At 39.5% G+C, this 24268-nt stretch overlaps 1 protein-coding gene across 1 annotated transcript; it reads left to right on the top strand.

Moving 5' to 3' along the window:
- The first annotated feature begins 579 nt into the window (after nucleotides 1–579).
- Nucleotides 580–23603, top strand: LOC111343497 (general transcription and DNA repair factor IIH helicase subunit XPD). Its single transcript, XM_022950684.2, has 31 exons — nucleotides 580–2682; nucleotides 2768–2867; nucleotides 3902–3979; nucleotides 4139–4201; nucleotides 9162–9275; nucleotides 9561–9677; nucleotides 10778–10831; nucleotides 11136–11198; nucleotides 11551–11674; nucleotides 13241–13337; nucleotides 13813–13868; nucleotides 14190–14243; nucleotides 14587–14610; nucleotides 15175–15248; nucleotides 15723–15817; nucleotides 16345–16463; nucleotides 16898–16967; nucleotides 17167–17236; nucleotides 17556–17657; nucleotides 18100–18163; nucleotides 18273–18364; nucleotides 18695–18724; nucleotides 18829–18921; nucleotides 19000–19072; nucleotides 19967–20037; nucleotides 20410–20493; nucleotides 21010–21069; nucleotides 21466–21513; nucleotides 22269–22319; nucleotides 22479–22523; nucleotides 22956–23603. The coding sequence occupies exons 1-31, from the start codon at nucleotides 2678–2680 to the stop codon at nucleotides 23043–23045; spliced, it is 2280 nt and encodes a 759-aa protein (XP_022806419.2). The 5' UTR covers nucleotides 580–2677; the 3' UTR covers nucleotides 23046–23603.
- The last annotated feature ends 665 nt before the right edge of the window (nucleotides 23604–24268 follow it).

Genomic DNA, 24268 nt, shown 5'->3' with positions numbered 1-24268 from the left:
TCTCGATAAGGAACTTTGTCTATTTCAATGTTCAGTGTTTGGACTCCCCAGTTTTCATCAGTTTCTACAGCTTATCACGATTTCTCGACTCGACGATCCGAAATGATTCGATCAGTTAATCGAAAAATCGATGTAAAATCGAAATACATTTTTACTATTAACATCTAGCTATTTAGGATGTGCACCCTCTGCAAATAAAACAGAGATTTTCTGGATGCGAGAGTGGCTTCCTGTCGATAATACGTCATAGTAACACAGCTTACCCTTTCTTATGCTGTCGCTTCCACCTGGGGTAGTAGCAAACGAAAAATAGATTTCGCGGAAAGGAAGAAACATTTTTGTTCGTGTAAGAAAACTCGTGACTCTTCGTGACAACAATGTGACTGGGTACACGTATCTTTTACTTATTTAAATTACACATGAGAAAAATACGCGCGTCTGATTGGCTGAAAAGAGTGCAGTGAAATTTAATCGTTCATGGTTACCTCAAAAGGAAAAAAAGGTGGGGAAACTAAGACTAGAGACTTTTCGAACAAAAGTTTATTCTATATAACGACTATTCCGTTGATCAACCTTTTTTTTTAAGTTTTATCAAGAGTTATAAGCGTTAAAAACACCGCGACTAAGACTCAAAGCATGTCGGAGCACACGTGATGGGGTCAATGATCGGTCGTTGTTTAGTAAATCAGCTCACACTATACTCCCCAAAGATCGCGCCTTTCCCCACAACACAACCGCAAGGTATATGTATTTTATTATCTGTAGAGGAAATACTGTGCTACTGGAAACTGTTAATTACCACGTAGCCTCAAAAGGGCATGGCTCTGACTGCCTGAAAAACGATCAAGTTCAGTCTAAGCTGTTCACAGGAATCAGCAGTGGAGTTACTTCGCGGTTGAAATTTTGAACGCGTAAATAAACGCGGTTATAGAATGAAGACACCAAATTCACCCCAAATGTCTCATATCTATTAAGGACATTATTTGTTTTGAAAAAAATCTATTAAAGGTAGATCTAGAAATAATCGTGACAAACTGTTATTTATTTCAATTTCAAAACTAGCCGACTACAATTATCTGTGACTAAAATATATATTTATTCATTCGTGTTAGTTAATTTGAAGCTAACCTTGGTAACGGAAAATTGCCTCGAGCGATCATTCAAATTGACTTTGAATTATTCTTTAATTTAAAAGCCTAATGATTTGTTTCTGTGTAATATAATATTTCGATCAATATTACTCATATTTTCGCCATGCTGCATAAACGCGACACCAAATTGATTTGCTTTCGCGGGGGCTGTTTCATCTTGATAAACATAATTAAAAACCATTGAATATAAATGTTCACTGATTAAATTTTCTTTAGGAGGATTAAAATCAGATATTGAAATTTTAGCTAACCCTGATAAACGAACTCCTTTTACTAAACACATCACATGAAAAGCACAAAAGCTCGATCACGCAGAGTTTGATTGCCGCGATCAAAAGGTTGTGGTCTCCCCAATCATTCTGTATAAATCAATAAATATATATTTTTCATTTCCGTTTTGAGCCTTTTTACCTGCGGCAAAACCACTAGTTATTCGTGGAATGGCTAACGGTGTCAACAATGTACGTATTTAAGTAAATATTTGATCTGTCGGTGCTTTCGACGTGAATTCGATAAATACAGCCGTCGAAAATACTTCCATACCTTAAGCAAACGATCTAAGTCGGCAAACGTTCCTGCTTTACATTGCACTGATTCCCGAGTCAAAGCTTTCTGTCGCCTCCGAATCGTTCAGGATGTCATCTCCATCGACCCTTGTCATGTTTTTAATCCTTTGCCGAAGAGCTATGAGCTGACGTGCTAGATTTTTGTCTTGTAATTGTAGTTCTTGAAGTTCCTTACGTACCCATGTAATAGCGTTCTGTAGATCTTCTTGTCTTTCGGCTATGGTTGCTCCCTCGCGCTGTATTACGGGAGCTTTGTTGCCCCTTTCACTGACCATTTTTTCTCCATTGACCGCGCTGTCATTAAAATACTCCCTCGTTTCTGGCTCGTCGGTAAAATTAACACGGCGTTGTTGTTCGAGTTTCGCATCATCAGTTTCATTCGATCTGTTCATCTTAAAGATGGGTTATACGAAGAGATAAGTCTTTGGAATAGTTTCTCGGTGACCTGTCGAATATTGCTCATCAAATGATTCTTTTTCGAGTAGGTTGTGAAATGTTCGCTTTTGACTGGGGTCTACTATCACTTCCTGCGAGAGTCACGAACTCGTGTGATTTATGACTTCGGCATGTTTTGATTCTTTGCAAATGTAAATATTAACCGCTATCAGAGGCCTCTATTATTTCCTGCCAATCACATCGTCGGAATGTTGTTTGCGTGCGCATTTTAAATAAAGTTCTTCGTCACGAAAAAGTTTAATGTCTCGTGCTCCATTCTTTTCTTTCAATCGCATTTGCTGATATTCTTCACATATAACAAGTGAAACACAGAAAAAAGAATAATTGGGACTTAATTATAAGTCTAGTTTGTCGCAGCCATGTTGGTTAGCGGTCATTAAAATGGAGTGTGCGCAGCAATACCTGAAAATGAACATGGCGGACGGAGGCTAAATCTTCCGATCTTTATCTAAGTGAACTCGTGTATCCATTTGCAGTGCGTTAGCTGCCCTGGTCTAGGAAAAAATGAAGTAATTTATTTTAATGTGTATTTTCTTAAATCAGCTGATTTTTTTAAAAAAGGAATCAGCTGTTTTTTTGCATCCTTTTTCTTAGGCTAAACATAGACGGCCTCCTGGTGTACTTTCCTTACGACTATATCTATCCTGAACAGTATTCGTACATGATGGAATTGAAAAGAACTCTTGATGCTAAGGTACGCCATTTCAGATAGCTTTGAGTTTATTTCCAGCATACTGCGCCAGTCACCCCGAATATCTTCGGTGTAGGTTTCACAGTTGTGTGACGTAACCAAACGTAAGATTTTCAGTTCGAAGAATGCATACAGTGATGCGTCGTGCAGCACCTGTATCATGTTTGAGGACCAAGACCAACGTTTGCACCGTAGGGTAAATGCTGAACATCCCTGCCTGAACATCCCTGCCTGAACATCCTTTCCTGAACATCCCTGCCTGAACATCCTGGCCTGAACATCCCTGCCTGAACATCCCTGCCTGAACATCCCTGCCTGAACATCCCTGCCTGAACATCCCTGCCTGAACATCCTTTCCTGAACATCCCTGCCTGAACATCCCTGCCTGAACATCCCTGCCTGAACATCCCTGCCTGAACATCCTTTCCTGAACATCCCTGCCTGAACATCCCTGCCTGAACATCCCTGCCTGAACATCCCTGCCTGAACATCCTTGCCTGAACATCCCTGCCTGAACATCCCTGCCTGAACATCCCTGCCTGAACATCCTTGCCTGAACATCCCTGCCTGAACATTCTTGCCTGAACATCCCTGCCCGAACATCCTTGCCTGAACATCCCTGCCTGAACATCCCTGTCTGAACATCCCTGCCTGAACATCCCTGCCTGAACATCCCTGCCTGAACATCCTTGCCTATTGCATGACCTGTTGCTTGCACAGTTGCAAAAGCTGCTGGTTGATGGCCACAGATAGCTTGAGGCACAAACCAGCTGATCTGGAAGAGTTTATCACACCAGGGTTGCATTGCTGAGCCACTTGAGGTGTTTCAACGGAGCTAATGTTAACAGGCACAGCCATTTTTCCATGAGAAAAATGGATTTTGCATCTTGGGTAGGAAGCTTTAAAACCATGTAGATAGCTTCCTTGATGGTGAACAACAGATACGTAAATGTGTTAATGATAACTTGTAAGCTTTTGAAAGCTATTGTTATAAATTATAACTTATTATTGGTTCCTAATTTTACCTTGATTTTCAGGGTCACTGCCTTTTGGAAATGCCTTCTGGAACTGGGAAAACTATCTCATTGCTGTCCTTGATAGTTGCATATATTTTGGTACACATAATATATTCTGGATTATTTTGTAATCACAACATTTCTGGTCTGTTTGAACTCATTCCTAAATGAACACATAGTACCTTACCTATAAAGTTAGAGCTTTAAATTTAAAAAGAGTAGAAAAGGCCTGAAATTTTCTCCTATCCTTTTCCACAGGCCAAACCATTTGAGCTGTCCAAACTGATCTACTGCTCTCGTACTGTTCCAGAATTAGAAAAAGTAAGTGACTTTGTCAATTGACGTCCAAGTGTGATTTGCGAGATCATATGCAAAAACTTTACCAAAGTTGTCGTGATATTGCGTTACACGGTCACGCCACTGGGCCGATGAACATTTATATATTCAGAACACTTAGGAGACAACGACAACACACGTGGCGGCAGTCGAGTTCGCACAATAAACAACCCTTTTGAGTTCACAGAATCGTGACATGGTGTCAGGAGTTGGATCTGTTCACCCCTAAAGATGACAGAAGCAGCTGAAGCATCCATAGTTGTGCCACCAGCGCCGACTCAAGTTTTTATTCCCCCGTCAAATTTGCCCCCGCCGAAAGCGCTTAATTTTGACGACAATTTAGCCACCGCATGGAAATCGTGGAAAGCAGCGTGGCAGCGTTACGAAATCGCTACTGGTGTATATAAACAAGAGGGCATAGTTCGTGTGTCGACATTACTAAGCATTATAGGTGAGGATGGCGTCAGAGCCCACGATACCTTTATTTGGAACGAAGACGAAAACGCAGACGACATTTCACAAGTCCTGAAGAAGTTCGACGAATTCTGCATTCCTAGGACACAGGTCATATATGAACGCTATAGGTTCAACAACCGAAACCAGGAACCAGGCGAAAACATCTCGACGTATCTTACGGAGCTTCGAACGATCGCAAAAAACTGTGCACACGATACAATCACACCAGATGAAATTTTGCGTGACCGCCTCGTGCTAGGCATACGGGATGATCGCGTCCGCGAGAGACTTCTCCGTTTGAATGATTTATCTCTCCTACAAGCAGTTGACATTATTAAGTCGTCAGAACAGACCCAACAGCAAGTAAAGCTAATGGCTGGAGGAGACACTGCAGTTCATGCGTTACGGAAGGCGGGATCGGCAGAAAAACCTGAAGAAGAATGACAACTTAAGTCACAAGCATTTAGAAGACCGTCTAAAGAATGTGGAAATTGCGGAATGGTGCATGGACGTCATTGTCCCGCGTATGGAAGAACATGTTTTAACTGTGGGAGTATGAATCATTTTGCGAATAAATGTCGCGCTAATCCCCGAGGAGTGAAAAGTAGAGTTTCGGCGGTCCACGAAGCCGTCGACATGGGAAAGGACCCCTACTACATTGGTGCTACTACTAGTAAGAGCAAAGGCCAGGAAAAATTGGCAGTGGTCAAACTCCACATTTATGGGCCAGATCCCAAGACAGAAGTCCAGTTTCAAATAGATACTGGGTCGCAGTGCGACATTCTCCCGGCCCAATTATACAAGCAAATCACTGGGGACACCCTCCTTCATCGCTTCAAACCGTGCCAAAAGGAAATAGTCTCGTACACAGGGGATCGCCGCAAAATTGCTGGTAAAGCTACCCTGCCTGTGTGGTCCCGTGGACAGCGGAGGTCAATGGAGTTTAACATCTTAGACGGAGACTATCAACCGATTTTATCATTGAACACCAGCCTCAATCTTGGCTTTGTGAGTTTGCATAATTGTGACGTCCTAGCATTACACGTCAAGTGTCCCAAAGCCTCCTTGCTCGAAGAGTATGAGGACGTATTCGACGGATTAGGGGCCCTACCGGGAGCATACAAAATAGCCATAGATGAACAGGCGCAACCAGTTGTCCACGCACCGAGGCGAGTGCCAGTAGCCTTGCGTCCACGCATCAAAAACAAGCTGGACGAACTTGTTGATCGTAAAGTTATTATTCCAGTAACAGAACCGACGCAGTGGGTATCCAGCATGTTGGCCATAGTGAAGCCAAACAAAGTACGCATCTGTATTGACCCGAGAGATTTAAATCGTGCCATTCGGCGAGAGCATTACCAGTTGCCGACTATCGATGAAGTGGCCTCCCGCTTAACAGGTGCCAAGAAATTTACTCTTTGTGACGCCAAGGATGGTTTCCACCAAATCCTCTTAGACGATGCTTCTAGTTTCCTGACAACGTTCAATACGCCTTTTGGGCGTTATAGATGGGCCCGCATGCCTTTTGGTATCTCAAGTGCGCCTGAAGTTTGGCAGCGACGCATGCATGAATTCGTAGAAAATTTAGAAGGAGTTGAAGTTATCGCTGACAACTTCCTCATCGCTGGATTTGGCGAAACTGACGCAGAGGTCAACTCGAGCCTTGAAAAGAACGAACGTGCGTTCTTCAAGAAATGCCGGGAGTGGAACCTCAAGCTCAACAAACTCAAGCTGAAAAGATCTCAAACCGAAGTGCGTTTCATGGGCCACCTCTTGACTCCTGATGGTCTAAAGGCAGACCCAGCCAAAGTTGAAGCTATTTTGGATATGCCACCGCCAACTGATGTGAAAGGCCTGAAGAGGTTTTTGGGGATGGTCAATTATCTGGCCAAATTCTTGCCACTCCTGTCCGACATGACAGAACCTTTGCGAAGGCTTGAGGACAAGGACGTCGAGTGGTGTTGGCTTGCACAGCATGAGAAAGCATTTACCACAGTCAAAGAATACTTGGCCAAGGCCCCGGTACTGAAATACTATGATGTTACTGAAGAAGTGACAATCCAATGCGATGCCAGCATAACGGGTCTAGGTGCAGTACTGATGCAAAAGGGTCAGCCCGTTGCCTTTGCCTCGCGAGCTCTGACTGACACCGAAACGCATTACGCTCAAATCGAGAAAGAGCTCCTCGCCATAGTGTGGTCAACCGACAAGTTCAATCAATACATACTGGGACGCGAAGTTGTACACATTGAGTCTGACCACGAACCACTAAGAGCAGTTTTTACCAAGCCAATACACAACTCACCAAAGAGACTCCAGAGAATGCTGATGGCCCTTCAGAATTACTCCCTGGATGTGCAGTATAAAAAAGGGGAACTTATGTGGGTATCAGATGCACTGAGTCGAGCATACCGCAACACCACCGAAGCCTCCAAGCACGATACAAGTCTGATCTGTACACTTGCCGAGATAGATCATTCAGAAAACCTCTCAATTGCACCATACAGGCTCGCTGAATTCAGAAACGAGATTGCCAGGGACCCAGTGATGCAAAAGCTAATCGGAGCAATCAAGGGTGAATGGCCAGTGTCAAGGAAGTTCTGTACCCCTGAGCTGACGCCTTACTATGACAAACGAAGTGAGCTTATAGAAGACAAGGGACTAGTATTCCTGGGGGAGCGATTGCTGGTACCCCCTTCCCTGAGAAAAGAAATGTTAAAGCAAATTCACCGATCACATATTGGAATCGAAGGGTGTTTACATCGCGCTAGGGAGGTCCTCTATTGGCCCCTCATGAATTCGGAAGTAAAGGACTTTGTTTCCAAATGCTCAATCTGCCAGTCGTACCAGCCAGATCAGTGCCGCGAGGAATTGCAACCGTATCCGATCCCGTCGCGTCCCTGGTCGATGCTAGGTGCCGATTTTTTTTACCTTGGGCAACAACATTTCTTTGTCCTAGTCGACTACTGGAGTGGGTTCTTTGAAGTCCAGGAGGTTAAGGTGGCCACATCTGCTAGCGTGATAGCTGCGTGTAAAGTACAATTCGCCCGCCATGGGATACCAGACGTGCTTATTACCGACAACGGACCTCAGTTTACGTCATCGGTGTTCAGTGCATTCGTGAGAGAATGGCAGTTTGAACATAGAACTTCGAGCCCCTGTTACCCCCAGTCAAATGGCCGCGCCGAGAATGCCGTGAAGACCTGCAAGAACTTGATGACGAAAGCGAAAGCGGATGGGCAAGACCCGCTGTTAACCCTTCGTGATTGGTGCAACACCCCAACAGAGGGTCTAGGAACATCACCCGTACAGAGACTGATGGGACGCCGCACACGCACTTTCTTACCAACCCATGAAACGCTCCTGCGGCAGCCATCACACCAGGAAACAGCCACCAAATTAGCTGAGCGCAAGAAAAGACAAGCTCAACAATACAACAAAAAGTTTCGCCCTTTAGAGGCACTAAAGTGTGGACAGGCCATCAGGATGCGGCTTCCCGGAAGGGAGGAATGGAGTCTGGGGACCTGCATGAAAGCCTTGGGGAACAGGTCTTATGAAGTTGAAGTTTGCGGCAGGCGATACCGACGCAACCGTCGGCAACTGCGCCTGACCCCGGAAACAGCACCACCTATGAGTCTGGTAGAACTAACTCCGCCCGAGTCTACCCTCAAACCGGCGCCAAATCTGACAGAGCCAGGACCTCCCCCACCGGAGTTCCATGGCGAGACCAAAACAGAGAGAATGCCACCTGAAAATGAAATGGGAACTGAGCTTGAGCCACAAAGGATTGAAACTCGTCGATCAGAACGCAGACGTCGACTTTGTGGCATCAGGATTACCATATGAACTGAACATTGAATGATTGAGCCGCTAAATAGTTGTTGGGTTCTGTTTCTATCTTTTTATGATTTCAATGAAGAACAATGTTTTATCGATTTTATGTGATTTGAACAGTGATCGAAACCGAACATTAAGTATTAATTAACTTTTGAAGGTAAACTTTGTAAAAAGGGGAAGATGTCGTGATATTGCGTTACACGGTCACGCCACTGGGCCGATGAACATTTATATATTCAGAACACTTAGGAGACAACGACAACACACGTGGCGGCAGTCGAGTTCGCACAATAGACAACCCTTTTGAGTTCACAGAATCGTGACAAAAGTGGTGCTCATTTTCTTATCAAGCATTATTTCCAGGGATAAGACAGGCTCTCTAAAGAGTCAAGTGTCCAATGCAAGCGACAGGGCTGTTGATAACTTTGAAAGAAGGGGGATAATAAGAAGTAGTCAGTGGTCAGTTACCATGGACGCTGTGTCCCAGGCAACATGGAATTGACTCATGCATCTAAATTTGCAACTGTCAAATTATGCAGTCAATTCCACTCAAACCTGAAGGATTTACATGGAAGTTTTTATAAAACTTGCTGGGTTGTGCAAGTCATGTGATAGATGACCATGAAGTGCTTAACGTAGTTTTTAATGGCAGGTTCTAGAAGAGTTGAAGGTTCTTTTGGAGTATTATGAAAAAGAAACAGGAAGAAAACCCAAATTGCTTGGGCTGGGACTCAGCTCAAGAAAGAATCTTTGCATTCATCCTGAGGTAAGTGCTCATTGTTGGTGGTGGTTTTTTATTCTGTTCATTAAATTTGTCTGAAACAAAGAAAACCTACTGCCGTGAGGAGCTCCTCAATGATGAAGGTTGAAATTGGTTATAAATGAAATTTGATAGTAACTCTTAGAGCTTGTTCCATTGGTCCACAAAGAGATTTGATATCTTATGGGTGTATAGTTGATTACACTCATTTTTGAGTCCCTCTGTAGAAGTTTTATTAAATCATTGTTTAATTGTGACAGTGTATATCATTATTACTTTTTCTTTTGACAGGTGAGTGCGGAAAGAGAAGGGAAGAAAGTAGATGGGAAATGTATGAATTTGACTGCGTCATATATACGTCTAAGACACAAAGAAGACAACACTGTTCCTGTTTGTGCACTTTATGAGGTACAGGGAAAAGTGATAAAAAAAAAGCGTGCACACGCATGTAACTTTTCAAACACTCTCTAAAACGCACATAAAAGAAGCTCTGAGTCAGTATGTTTGGGATAGTCTTTTTTTTTACTCTTTGTTAAACTTTGGTGTGTTGGATTGATAACAAAGGAGGGATTCCGATGTTGGTGACAATACATGGTTTCGTCCTGAGGTGTTTGGAGTCAGTTCAGTTTATATTTGGTAGTTTAAATGTTTACCTAGTCTGAAAAAAGTGAAAAATCGTGATGTGCGGTAGTTTTTCTTTATTCCCTCTATAATGGCCAAAAACACATGTAGATGTCCAAACAAAATATGCTCTTTAATATGCTTGCAAACATAACGAAACAAACTGGAAAATCAAAGCAAAGTGAACAACTGAAGTGGTTGCCAAAATAAAAGTACAAATGATAAGTTGCGACTAACAACTATATGAAAGGAAATTGACAAACAAGAAAATAAAATAAAGGAAAACAAAAGACATTTACAAATGTTGTATGAGATGCAGGGACAAATGGCTGGTTGAAGACAATATGAAATGATTTAAAGTGATTGAGAAAAGTGATCCAGCACAGTTAAACAATAAAGCAGGATGAATAAAATCTACCTTAAAGAACTTATATAAATGATACAAACAAAGGGAAGTTATATAAAAAAAATGACCGAATATCAATGAAAGTAATCCTCATGAAGACAAGTGAAAGAGCTAGATAAAAATGCAAGGTAAAAAAAGAAAAAAGACAAATTTATAATGAATTATGTTGAACTTAATCATAGTTATGACTTAATATGATTTTTGGCAGCAACACTCTTTCTTTGTAGAAATTAAGGCCTTTGTATAAAGCATCCTTGCACATCTAAAGGAAAATTAAAGAGGCTTTTTATGTTATATGCCAACTGTTAACAGTTTTAGCTGTTTAAATGTTGACAGGGTTAGGAATTACTAGCCATTTGAGAGTAATAGGTAAAAACTGGGTTTTAAGCATGAACCTGTGAACCAGCCACAGTCACCCCATACACCCCCCAAACAATTAAGTATTAATAAACCTGGCCATTGGTCTTTAATTTTATTCCAGGCTTTTGACGAACATGGTAAAGAGGAAAAAATTTCCCCTGGGGTATATAATTTGGTAAGAGCTGTATCTTGTTTATTATAATACAAGACTAGTGCATTAGTTAGTTTCTTATCTTTGAATGGCATTTTGAGTAGTGAAATGATTAAATATTCTACAGCTCATTGAGAGTTTCATGAAAAATGTTGACATTAGAAATGAAATGTACGTGTTGTAATTATAATGAAATTAAATGTAACTTGCATTCATGGAGTTGGGAATCCTTCTGTGGTAGATGGCAAGATGGTAAACAATAAAGAAATCTTTTTTTAGTTGAATTTGTTTGATGCTTTCCTAATTCATCGTGTTAACTCGGCTTAAGGGTGACTTGAAAGAATTTGGAAGGAAGAAAGGATGGTGTCCATATTATTTGGCAAGATATACAGTTAAGTACACTGTTATTGAACTTAAATCTAACTACAGCACTAAATTGATGATTATGTACATGCATCCCACACTTGTCTTATGCAAGAGTGTATGAGCATTGTTTGATTCTAGTCCAAACCTTTTAATCTGGTCTCCATGGAAAAGAACATCTAATTGTTACTTGGGAGAATGGTGGTCAAGAGATTTCATTACACAGTTATAAAACATGGAAGGTGCCAAAGTTGTTATTGCTGTCAGTGTCCCTGAATTTTGAAAGTCACGGCCATAGAAAAACGATAAACTACAGGTACTGTATGAAATCATCTAGAACTTAAAAACTGATGACATTTCCTTTGATTGAATTCGTTCAGATATATCATGCCAACATAGTGGTCTACAGCTATCACTACTTGCTGGATCCTAAAATTGCTGAACTTGTTTCAAAAGAACTGGAAAAAACATCAGTTGTAGTCTTTGATGAGGCTCATAATATTGGTGAGGAACTTGAGATTTTTTACAAACAGTATGTGTATATAATCCATTACGCCACCAAAACATATGTTTCTCACGTAGGGGACAGTAATGTAAGGTAAGGGCTTACAAATCAAAATTTCAGATCAATTTGATTACAAAAGATTATTTCATACCAATCAGCCCTGTTTACAAGACTGCAGAACACGATATATTGACTCTTACTTATCAAGCCTTTAATAGTAACACCCCTGTATATATCAAGAATCTACTCAATGAAAGAGATATTTCTTACAACCTACGTGGCCAACGTCTTCTCAATGTCCCCAGGGTTAATACTACAAACTATGGCTTACATTCTTTCTGTTATTCAGCCTGTAAACTCTGGAACTCGTCACCAAACCCACTTAGAACCACCCCTGCGGCAAAAGCATTTAAACTGGCTGTGAATCGAATTAAATTTAATCGGGATTGTTGTTCTTTTTGTAATTTAGCTTAAAATTTTAATATCTTCTGTACATAATTTGTTTGGTCTATTTAATTTTTTATTTTTTTATATCGTCGAAGATATTAGCATAGTTGTTTGCTATCTGTAATTCGAAGTTAAATAAAGGTTTTCTTTCACATTTACCATATTAACTCTTTAACCCCCAAGAGTGATCAATATCTCATTTCTCCTAACCATGCTAACCCTGAATCACATGTTACCGCTGGGAGAATAAAGGAATGATCACTAATCAAAGAAGCTCTTGATTGTGAAACAAATTCTCCTTGTCAGCACCTTGGGAAATGTTTAGAGAACAGTATGGAGAATTTGGATACTGATGTTAGGGTGAAAATGGTTAAGTTCAGCTGTAGTTGGTTTGTTTTGGAGAGACTTAATCATCGCAAGACCAAGACTAATGGGCCATGTGAGAAGTGTTACTGCTAGCAGTGTTTAAATGGGTTAAATCTGTTTAATATTTTAACATAACCAAAGTAAAGTGCATGCTCTGATTGGTCAATCCAGCATTCACTATTTGCCCATGGGCGTACGTTGCTGACGTGAGCAAATGCAAAGACTAGTTTTCCGCATGCACTTGTTTTTTCTGGTCACGTATGATTTGTTGAATAAAAGAAAACTGCTTTTGCTAAAATATATCAATGTTATGTTATAAAACAAATGGTAAATTCCACAGTATACACTGTTGAGTTATGGATGCACTTGGGAGGTTTGCTAAGCACTCAAGAAGCTAGTCACTCTTGGCCATCCCCTCGTGTGACTCTTACACTTCTTTCATGCTTAGCAACCTCCTGCGTGCATCCAGAACTCAATAATGTATGCTGTGGGGTTTACCATATGTTGAATTGCAGCCATAAATTCTTGTTGATCACATGTAATTAGTTATGATACTGCTAGGTAAAATATAAGGGAAATTTGTTGAAATTAAATTTTGTTGTGTGAAGATGCTCAGTGATAAGACATACCCTGAGCCCAGAGCAGTTTTAGAGTGCACAGAGTGGGTTTTACAGAAAAAATGCTGTGCTCCATAACCTGAAAAATACAGTATTTCTTTTTCAAAACCAATGACAATATTTTTTGATTTGCAGATAATGTATGCATCGAATCCTTGAGTGTAACAATTTCAAGAAGAACACTTGATAGAAGTCATGCTAATGTGGAAAACTTAACTAGGACTGTTAAAAAGTGGGTATTTTTCAGTTCACCTTGCTCCTCCCAGAGAAGTTTTTTGCCATTTGAACTCCCCCTTCCACCCCACTCAAGTGCCACTTATCTAGAATCCCACAATGTGAAAGTTGCATTTTGTAAATGCCAAACTTTTCACAATTTTACGTTATGTGCTAAGCTTGATTTTCCTTTTTAAAACTTGCTTTAAAAGAGGAGGCAGTAATTGAAGTGTTGTATGGCATGTTTATGATTATTAAAAACTAGATCATTGGATAATGCAATTCAAGACTTTTTATTGGCTTAGCCATTATGGTATATCAGCCAATATACCATAATCTACAAATATGGCAAGCGTACATGTTAGCTTAAAATTAACTCTTGTTGGATATGAGATGATTATAGCCAACTCGGCGCTATGTGCCTCGTTGGCTATCTATCATCTCATATCCAACGCACGCTCGTGGAATAATTGTTAACTATTTTCTCTCTTAAGTCTGAAACAGAAAGATGCCACTAAACTGAGGGAGGAGTACAGCCGTCTTGTTCAAGGTGTGAACGTGGGTGGGGCAGGATTAAACCAAACTAGTGTGACCTAATAGGAAAAAACTGTCATGATCATCCATCCATTTTAATATGTACGAATTCCATTTAACCAAGAAAAAAAAAATGACAGCTGTATCTGTTTCCCAGGCAAGGTCAAATGCCAAAATGGCAATATTTTGGTTGGAATGTTTGTTATTGTAGGTGAATGTGATGAGCTCCAGTGTACCTCCTCCAGTCATTTTGCAAACAACCAAGATGCAACTGATACATGACTGGCAGAAGATGCCAAAATGATTGTGATGTTTTTATCTTTTGTGATGGTTGTAGGTTTACGGGATGCAAGTGTTGCAAGAGAAACTGATGTGGTATTGGCTAATCCAGGTACAGGCTTAAGAGAAATTTCTTATGGCGCATCAAAAGTAAACAAATGTTGTAACGCTTTGGTTTTGCATTTCTTAACCTCATTACTGGTTTGGAAAACTTGTCCTTCCCCCACAACCAATTGTCCCTTTTACAGTTGTGGGCTTGGCCACCAAGCCCACAACTGTAAAAAGGACTATTGGCTTTGGTTTTAATTAGCGTATTAAAGCAATGAGATGCAGGAAAAAGTTTTGGTGTACATACCTGTACCATGATCATAGTTACCAATTATAACTGTCAGGGGTGAAATTAATGTAGTCATTGTTATCAGTCAGTAATTCATTTCCTTTTTGCTTTTTTGTAGTTTTACCAGATGAAGTCCTGGAAGGTGATTAACAGTGCTTGCTTGCCTTAATTCTCCTTTTATTTAATTGATTGAACTGTATTTTAATTAACTAATATATATCTTTACATTAAATGTTTGATAGTTGATGTTAAGGAGAAGATAAGAGATATTTTAGCAAGGGAAAGAAATTTTCTCCAAAAATTTCTTGATCATCACAGGGTTGTCATTCTCCTTAATTGCCTACGCCAGTAATTGAAAGAGGTATACATGTTTTTATTCCTTTCCAATGCAACTTTCAACAAGGATCCAACTTCAAAAGAGAAGTGGAGAATTTGATTACAAACCAAAGACCAAATCACATGAAGTCAAATGTACGGTGTTTAGAAGTTTTCCCTTGGGAAGATTATGTTACTTTGACCGACATCTGTCCTGGCACTATTTTGTCATCAAACTCAAGTAAATTTCAAATGAATTTAAATGAGCTAAACCATTTGCTACTTGTCTGCTAAATAATTATTATACATGCCTTCTACCCATTAAGATCCTTGGGGAATTATCAACAACATTTTTTTTTTTTTTTTTTTTTTTGTTATTATTATTATTCAGAGGCAGTACCTGGAAATATTAGACAAGCTGAACATTTTGTAAATTTTATGAGAAGGTTTATTGAGTATTTAAAGGTTTGTTACATGTTGCTCCTACTAAAGATGTTCAGGTTTATAAACTTTTTGCAGATAATTTACCGCACAAATTTTTAAGTTATTTGTGCAAGAACATACTTTAACTTCTGACTTCAAGACATAACCCTCAGCAGCTATGGACTAATCAAAGGAAACTAAAAGTTTGTTTTCTGTTATCATATTGATGATCATGCTTTTACCATCATATTAATTTACCAGATGAGTGTAACGAGAAAAAATGTGAGCAAAATTTGGGATTTTGTTTGTCATTTTATGAAAAACATATTTTGAAGTTAATGCGGCTAGATTTGCAAAACTAAACTTAAAGAGAGTGTGGGTAAAGGTAATGTCAAGCAAGAGTATTGCAGAATTAAATATATTCTGAGTTGGTTTGAGGTACAACATTAGCTATCATGCTCATAATTTCTTCTTTGTTTCCCATGACAATAACATGTTCTTCCATTATTTTTTCAGACCAGGCTAAGAACACAGCATGTTGTACAAGAAAGTCCTCCATCTTTCCTGCAGCATATTTTCCAACAAGTCTGTATTGAAAGAAAACCTCTCAGGTATATGCAGATAGGTAACCCTTTCCACCCTAACATCAGTATGCATATTCTCCATACTGTTCTCTAATACATTTCTAAAGGAATTGACAGGGAGAATTTATTGAACAATCAAGAGCTTGGTTAGGTAGCAATCATTTTGTCTCTTCTCATGACCTTTTGTTTGATTCAGGGCTGGTATTGTGTGGAGAAATTAGATGCTGGTCACTCTCTGCTGGAATTAAAGGGTTAATCAACCACTTGGCTGGTTGATCAATCAGACATATGATTGGTTAGTCAGTCAATCCATCCCCTCCATCTTTCAATTGTCCTAGTGGACTCATGTTGTCGACCAATTAAAGTTTTAATCCAGTACTTAAATGGTTTGAACCTGGGGTTAACTTGTGATAGTGTAGTCTGATCATACGAGTGAGTGTGCTTCTGAGAAGGACTGTTGTCAGTAGTTGTGTCTGAAGTTTTGAAAACCTTAGCAGAAGTCATCATCAGTCATATTATTCATGGTTAACAACCTTAATCTTTTATTTTTGAAGATTTTGTGCAGAGCGGTTGAGTTCTCTGCTATACACGCTAGAACTCCCTGATGTTCAAGACTATGGTCCTTTAACATTGATTGCCAACTTTGCTACTCTAGTCAGTACCTACAGCAAAGGTACAGCTTACTTATCTCACATGTATCTCCATATTGTTGTTTAAAGTAACAAGTAAAATCCACACTCGATATGAATGAGCTGTGTGCTGATAAAACTTGTTGATCAAATCTGAAGCTTCTGTGGAATCCTTGAACTTAGTCCACTGTTGGTTCAAGCTGTGCATGAACCACCATGTTAAAAAACAGTCTGTTTTTCAGATGTTACTGTCTTGTGCTATTTAAACATGATTAGGTTCCCTCTCTTTGCTTTTAAATTCAGTAACTCACATTCATAATGTCACAGAAAGTTACAAAAAAATAGTTTAATGGACCTAATTCCCAGCAAATGTTCCTTATACCTCTACTAGGTTTTCTGAACTGTAGTTATTTGTAGTAAGGGCTCTTTAGAGTGCTATTCAATCAGATGGAGCTTCATGTTTGATTTGTTTGTACAGGGTTTACACTGATCATTGAGCCATTTGATGATCGCACACCAACCATACCCAATCCAATCCTGCATTTCAGGTAATTGTAAGTGATTCTCCAGTTTATCTGTTCTGTGATTTTATTTAAACCACTGTTAGTAATGCTTGATTCTACTCAGGCTTTGGGTGTGATTTTCTTATACACTGAAATTTTCAAACTGATTCTAGAACAGTCAACATTATACTTCGAGTTCATACAGTTGTGTTATCCTTGTATTTCTTCCTTTTTTCCATCTTAGCTGTATGGATGCTTCCATTGCTATAAAACCTGTTTTTGACAGATTTCAGTCCGTGGTTATCACATCAGGGGTATGATGTCATCCTAGCTTATCTTTGATTTACAATTTATTTGCATGTTAGTAGACGCTAATTCAAGACCTGAGAAATGAGACAAGTGCAATTTTTTAATGAAATTTTAATAGAAGAATACAGATATCATAGATGAGTTTTGTTTGTAAGATTCAGTGTGTAAATTAATTATTGCAGAGTTCTTTATTAGTAGCAGTCAGCACTGGTCTGAGTGACATTACCAAGATAAAAGACATGATTGTGTGTAGTTTTACATTTTGTGTAATCTTGTCATAGCTGATCTTCTTAAACTGTTTTTCTTTTCTTTTGACCTCTCTAGACTTTGTCACCCATAGACATGTATCCCAAGATTCTTGACTTCAGGCCGGTGACCATGGCAACTTTCACCATGACACTTGCCAGAATTTGTTTGTGTCCCATGGTGAGTGAAGCATACTCAAAATATATAAACAGTGTTGGGAAAAAAGAGGATGTGTTTCCATAAGTACTGGACCTGCTAAAGAAACAACCATCAATCTGTGGTCACTTTAAAGCCACCTGGCTTTTACATGCACAATGAATAAGTTTCTTCACTATGGCAGCAAATCCTTCTCTGTTTGTGCAACAGAACGTTAAAATTGGAACCTGATAACTCGAGACAAATTTCTCCAAACATATTGGATACATTTTCAAACATGAAAGTGATTAGAAGAAAGAAAAACATCTAGTGGGGAATATTGTTTTATTGAACTCTTACCTCTCAGAGATGAAATTATAAGAAATGTATGACAGATAGTGTGGGGAAGTGAGATTTGGATCATGGGAGTGAAAAGGTGAAGAGATGTTTCAAATGTGATCTGCTTTTGGTGTTTTTTTATTCGCAGATTGTTGGCAGGGGAAACGATCAAGTAGCCATTACGACTAAATTTGAAACAAGAGATGATATGTGTACGTTTTCCAAGTTAAATCATACGCATTTGCATTGTCCTTTTAAGCTCAGAGCACAACGTGAAAGCGGTGATACATGATATTCAGTTTCCTCTTGATTCTCCGTTAGCTGTCATTCGTAACTATGGCAACCTCTTAGCTGAGATGTCAGCCGTGGTGCCCGATGGGATTGTTTGCTTTTTCGTCAGCTATCAGTACATGGTAAGATAGCATTTACTCCTCGTGCAGGAAAACTATTCATTCATTGCTTTTACTAGCTCAACAATTTAACCAGACAAATCAGTAGGAGCTGTAGGAGGATGATGATCAAGTATCGCTTAAGTATCCAATATTTTTGCCTCTTTATTTTTACCCCTCCTCATTCAAATAATTGTTCTTTTGCGTGGAAAAGTTCGTGTCATCAGCATTCGGACTTGTGTTTAGAGTAAAGCTTAAGGTCTCCTTTCCTACAAAATATACGCATAGACCAATTGTCATTTGTTTGTCATTCTTTTATTTTATCAACATCTGGATTTTTTTTGCTCGATGCAGGAAGCAGTGGTGTCCATTTGGAATGATCAAGTAAGAAATTTGAGTATCATTCCATTTTCAGTCTCTAAAGGATAAGCTTATAACATCAATTTTCCTGTGGATGATAACTTCACGAAGTTTTGTTTTGTTCTCAGGGTATAATCAGCAACATTCAGAGAAATAAACTGCTCTTCATTGAAACTCAAGACGCAGCAGAAACTAGTTTAGCCCTTCATAATTACCAGCGGGTGAGTTACGAATAAATAATTTAAGTACCAAATTTTGATAAGACTTCATACACTGTTTTTCCTCTCTCGTTTTCCCAGGCTTGTGAAAATGGAAGAGGTGCCATTTTACTTTCTGTTGCCAGAGGAAAAGTTTCAGAAGGAATTGATTTTGGTAATCAAATGACAAATTAGAACTATTTTCAGTGGAGTGTGAGATATTTTTCATCAAATAGAATGATAAGTACATTAAGTTTTGAGCTCGGTAAAGAAATAGAGAAAGATGTTTTTCGTCTTCAGCTCGGTAAAGAAATAGAGAGATTTTTTTTGTCTTGTCACAAGTGTGGGACAGAGGAAAAAATCTGAGTTCGTGGAGAATTTCTAAATTCGGTTCGATTCCTCATGGGTACTCAGAATTTTTTTGTCCCACGCTCGTGACGAGACGAAAATCATCTTTTTCTGTACGTTCATTGTTGTGATTGGCTAATGTGACTCCTTCGTTTTTGGTTTAACAACACCCACTCAAAAAAAGCTCTTTCTCTTCCGCATATACTTCTGTAAGTATAATTCCAAAAGCACTTTGCGTCTTTCACACTGAAAGAATATTGTCGCAACCATTATCAGCAGCCATCTCTGGGTCGCTTGTTTTGTTGCTCGTTTGGTCTTTTGTTGATTGATTGGTTAACGGTTTTTTGTTTTTTTTTGTTTTTTGTTTTTGTATGATTTTTTGTTTCATAACCATATTTCTTTGATATTAGTGTTCGAGCAATTTTGAGTTGAGTGTCGAAGGTTTACCTTAACCAAGCTCTGTGATTGGTCCAGAAAACTTACGCCAGCCTCCACACCCTCTCGTCCAATAAGAGGCAAAGTCAAAGCAACCGCGCCTCGGCCGTTCGTATTATTCCTCCCATGTCTGTTTGTACTTGGGAATTCTCATTGTCTCCCAGAGACGTTTGCCTTTGTCTTAATTGGATGTTGGGATAAATTTGTTCATGGTTCCACTACACTCAATCTGAAAGGGCATTAAGATTAAGGTGAAAGCTCACCTAAATTCCTTTGTTCTTTGCAGACCATCACTATGGTAGGGCCGTTATTATGTTTGGAATTCCATATGTCTATACTCAAAGTAGGATCCTAAAGGTGAGTGACTGGAACTTGTCGCATTTTAAATTTTTTCGTTTTTCATTCACCTTTCAAGTCAGACATAAGGAAGAGCTTTTCCTTCCATGTACAGATTTTTATTCCTCCAACCGGAGTATTCGACATCTAACATATATCTGAAGCTTTCAGCATTAAATTTCGCGATAGTTTTCAGTGCAAAAAGAAAAAACAAGACTGTTGAATTACGTGCATGGAAGTTTGCCCTGAAGTATGGTTAGTTTAAAGATCGAGCACTAAATCGAGTTATTAAATTATGAAATGTGCATACGTACACCGAATTTAGCATCACTTGATATACTTGCGTCTGAGAGTCAGTGTATTATGGTTTACATGATATATATTTGTTAAAAGGCCCGCCTTGAGTACCTCAGAGACCAGTTTAACATCAGAGAAAATGATTTCCTTACTTTCGATGCAATGAGACATGCTGCTCAGGTACGAATCAAACAAAAAATAATTATCGATCTAAACGACATAGTCACCATTCAAGTTCTAAAGAGTCACACTGGGTTTTAACTCAATCCAGCAAATCAGGTTTTTCTAGCATTGTGGGTAGCCTAGGTTACAGGCTGTGAGTCGGAGGAGACGAACGAAAGCGCCGCTGACCCCCTCTCCCTTCTGTGCGCGCCCGCTATTTTGCTCGTTTCAACGAATCGAGATCCTGGAGCACTCTAAATGACATGTGCAGCGGATTGCTGCAATCATCCAGATCCATGAAAATCCATCAGCGGGATCGAACCGTTTGCAAGACCTCAGTGATAGTTTTTCCTTATGTTGATGCAAAGATCGGTTCAGTGACCTTTATGCAGCAAAGTATGATTGCTTTTGGTGGAAAGATTCTGTCTTTAATTTTGGTTTGAAGAGCGTGGAATTTATGGTATTCTGTTCAACTGTTGTGATTCTTTACCACTTCGGTAAACTTATCTTTCATTTGCTTTTCTGATATCTTAGTGTGTTGGCCGCGCTATCAGAGGAAAAACAGACTACGGAATCATGGTGTTTGCTGATAAGGTATGGACAAGAAGACAAATTTGTGAACTTCAGGAGCCTTCCTTCCCCCCCCCCCCCCCCCCCCACCCCGCAGGTTTCCAATCTACTTAGCGTGAATGGTTACTGTCTGTTTTCTATTTGAAGTTCGCATTTGTGTGTTCCATTTTTACCAGCCTCATTCCTCTTAGGTCTAACCCGGCCTCTTTGGTGTCTGTCTTCACTGGCAAGCTGTTAAAGTTTCCTTTGAGAAGACGGAAGTTTTCCAGCAAAGTGTAAACTTTTTAGACAATTTATTTGTCAGTTTGGTATTGACGCTAACTATTTTTATTATAGTTATTGTTATTAATATTATAGTTATTACTATTGTTATCATTTTTATCATTGCAGTTCTTATTATTCACCATTCATTTTTTGCAGAGATTCTTCAAAGTTGACAAAAGGGGCAAACTTCCCAAGTGGATTCAGGTAAATTAAAGGTGGAACTTAATGTCCTAGGCGTTAGATGTTATGAAAGAATCGATTAACAATCCTTTGATTTAGGTCTTTGTTTGTTGGCTCGCTTGCTCTTAAGGAATAAGACTTCCCGATCTACAATATGCAACAAAATGATTTGACTCATAACACCAAAATGATTTGACTCATAATACCCACTTTTGAGGGAATATTTTAAAATGAGATCGAATTGAATTGGATTTCACTTTAGTACCCTCTACTTCCTTTCAACTTTGCACAATCACAGAACACACAGCGCAGCATTGCGTACGGGAGAGATAAAATCGGTATGCTTTTCCAGAATTGCGATTTCAGTGATAATGTGTCAAAGACCTTGTCGCTGATTTAAGGCAAGAACTAGGTTCATATTTAACATGTGTCCTGTTTACCGTTAAGATCAGAATTGTTAAAAGCTAGAAAGATGGAAGATCTTGAGTTCGGTTTTTGAGGAAAGAAATAAGTTGTTTGTTTTGTCACGAGTTTGGGACGAAGGTGAAACTCCTAACCCCATCCCCCGTCCTTCCCCTCCCCTCCACTCCCCTTCCCTCCCCTTCCCTCCCCTCCCCTCCTCTCCCCTTCCCTCCCCTCCTCTCTCCTTCCCTCCCCTCCTCTCCCCTTCCCTCCCCTCCCCTCCTCTCCACTAGAATCGAACTTCAGGTCCAGGTAAAAGCTTCTTGATTACTTCAAGGCGTGGTCAGTACAGCCAATTCCCTTTCATTGTGTTATAGGAGTACTTGAAAGAAGGAGTGTGCAACCTGTCTATTGATGAAGCAGTCCAGGTAGGAATACGTACCATTTAAAAAGCCTGAATTTAGATTAGGCCTGCTTTTCCGGCGAACAGAGGTGACCGCGAAAGTCCCTAATCAGAAAATTTGATCGCTTTAAAATGTGCAGATACCTGAAGTTTAAGTATTTATCATATTATTTCTTTTAACTAGATCAGTAAGAGATTCTTGAGGCAGATGGCGCAACCGTTTGACCAGGTAATTGTCTCTTTTCCTAAAATTCATGTGTGTACTAACGTATCCGACACGGCGTTTGATGAAGCTAGTGAGCTTTCTTTTGTCACGGTTCTTTAACGAAAAGTATTCCTGTGTGAAAACTTATAAATTTAAATATGACGAGTAATGACCCAGTATTTTTCGAATCTTGAAAGTTATTATTCCATAATTGGTGCAGCTCCCTGAAATGCTTGATAGAAACGAGTAAGGCTTCTAATTAAAGAAGCCCCGTCGAAGGGCGGTTGTGTTGTGAGTGACAGAGGTAGAAACAATTGGACGAAAGAATAGAAGAGCGAGTCAAGACGTATTTGAGTGAAAACTGGTTTGTAGGTAACTTGCGTCATTGTTAAGCTGTTGTCACAACTTATTCGTCCCCTATATGTTAGTAACTGTTTCTTTCCCCCTCGATCACAGGAGGATCAGCTTGGCCTCTCACTTCTTACTGTTGAGCAGGTGCAATCTGAGGAGTTTCAAAAAAGAATCCTACAGTCAGCCGTGGCATGAATGTGTAAGGAAGTGGACCTACATTAAGCTCGAGGCTGGCGTCCAAACGTAGACCATCACATTAAGTGTACTTCCGAGGAGATATGACGGTGGAGACTTTTTCACGAAGCGCCAGAAAAAGATTACAGAATACGAGAGGGAATTGCAAGATCTAAGAGTTTACTATTTGAACTTTCAATTCGACAGACCATTAAAACTTTGCAGAAAGTTAACACCATTCTAAGTGGGTAAACGACCTCTGTAATTCGTCAGATTAAACGGGAAATTTGGAGTTGAGTTTCTGCTGACCTTGTACTTGGATTGAAGCAGACAACAGCGAGCAAACTAAAAGACCCAAACTTGTTTGTTTTTTTTTTTTACCCCAGTAGACAAAAGGTGATAATTCATTCCCTTTGTAGTTAGAGTTTGCGTCTGAATCGTCAAACTTTGTTTCGTTGTTAACCCGGCTCTAATCGTGCCTACATATTTTTTGAGTCATCTTTGGTCTGATGTTAAATTGTGGATCATTATATTACTTTACTCTGTAACAAAAGTAAATGTGTTTTTTTTCTTACCGCATTTTGATGACGTCTTTGGTCTTTTACTGAACAGACGTAGGGTAAAATTGAGTCTTAGTAAATAGACCAATTCCAAGATTCTGAACAACCTCACTTTCAAAAGGAGGCTAATACGTGCCAAACTTTTCTTGCAATAATGTGTTCTGTTTCCTTGATGATAAAAATTCATTTTTATCATCGGCTTCGTACCCGGCCTCGTTTTGAAAATCTTGGGAATGTCTTTTCTCCCTTCTCTTTATTGGATTCATATGAATTTATTTCGGTTTGGCACCTCTCGTCGTTAAAAAACCTTTGCAATCATTGTATTTATTGGAGACAAACCGATGACAGATCTTTCACAAGCTCTGAGTAGATTTTATCGGTATTGTCTTGACAAATTTATATTGCTGAAAGCACTTTGAATTTCTGCTAATTTTCATTTTGAAATAGCGGGGTTGATTTTTCAGACTTCTTTTTTGGAAACAGACTCTGGCTCTGAGAAAGGCTTCAGGAGGGGGGCCGGGAAAATCTCGAGTCAGTACACCAGCATCTAGCATTTCTTTTTATCAAATGTTCTTGCATGGTACATAAATTTCCTGATGGAAAAATCATTCCCTCTTACACACGTGGTTGATTTTCATAAATGCCAGTTTGGAAGGTGTTTGTGTGGATTTACCATTCTCTGCG

Source organism: Stylophora pistillata, chromosome 6 (assembly GCF_964205215.1).
Source record: "Stylophora pistillata chromosome 6, jaStyPist1.2, whole genome shotgun sequence".
In the NCBI taxonomy this organism is placed as follows: domain Eukaryota; kingdom Metazoa; phylum Cnidaria; class Anthozoa; order Scleractinia; family Pocilloporidae; genus Stylophora; species Stylophora pistillata.
The sequence above is the reverse complement of the archived record's forward strand: the minus strand, read 5'-3'. Positions and strand labels throughout refer to the sequence as shown.

Excerpts from the sequence above, each read along its gene's own strand:
- LOC111343497 (XM_022950684.2), top strand. Across the intron at positions 3,980-4,138 it reads TGATAGTTGCATATATTTTG|GCCAAACCATTTGAGCTGTC; the intron begins GTACACATAATA and ends CCTTTTCCACAG. Across the intron at positions 4,202-9,161 it reads CTGTTCCAGAATTAGAAAAA|GTTCTAGAAGAGTTGAAGGT; the intron begins GTAAGTGACTTT and ends TTTTAATGGCAG.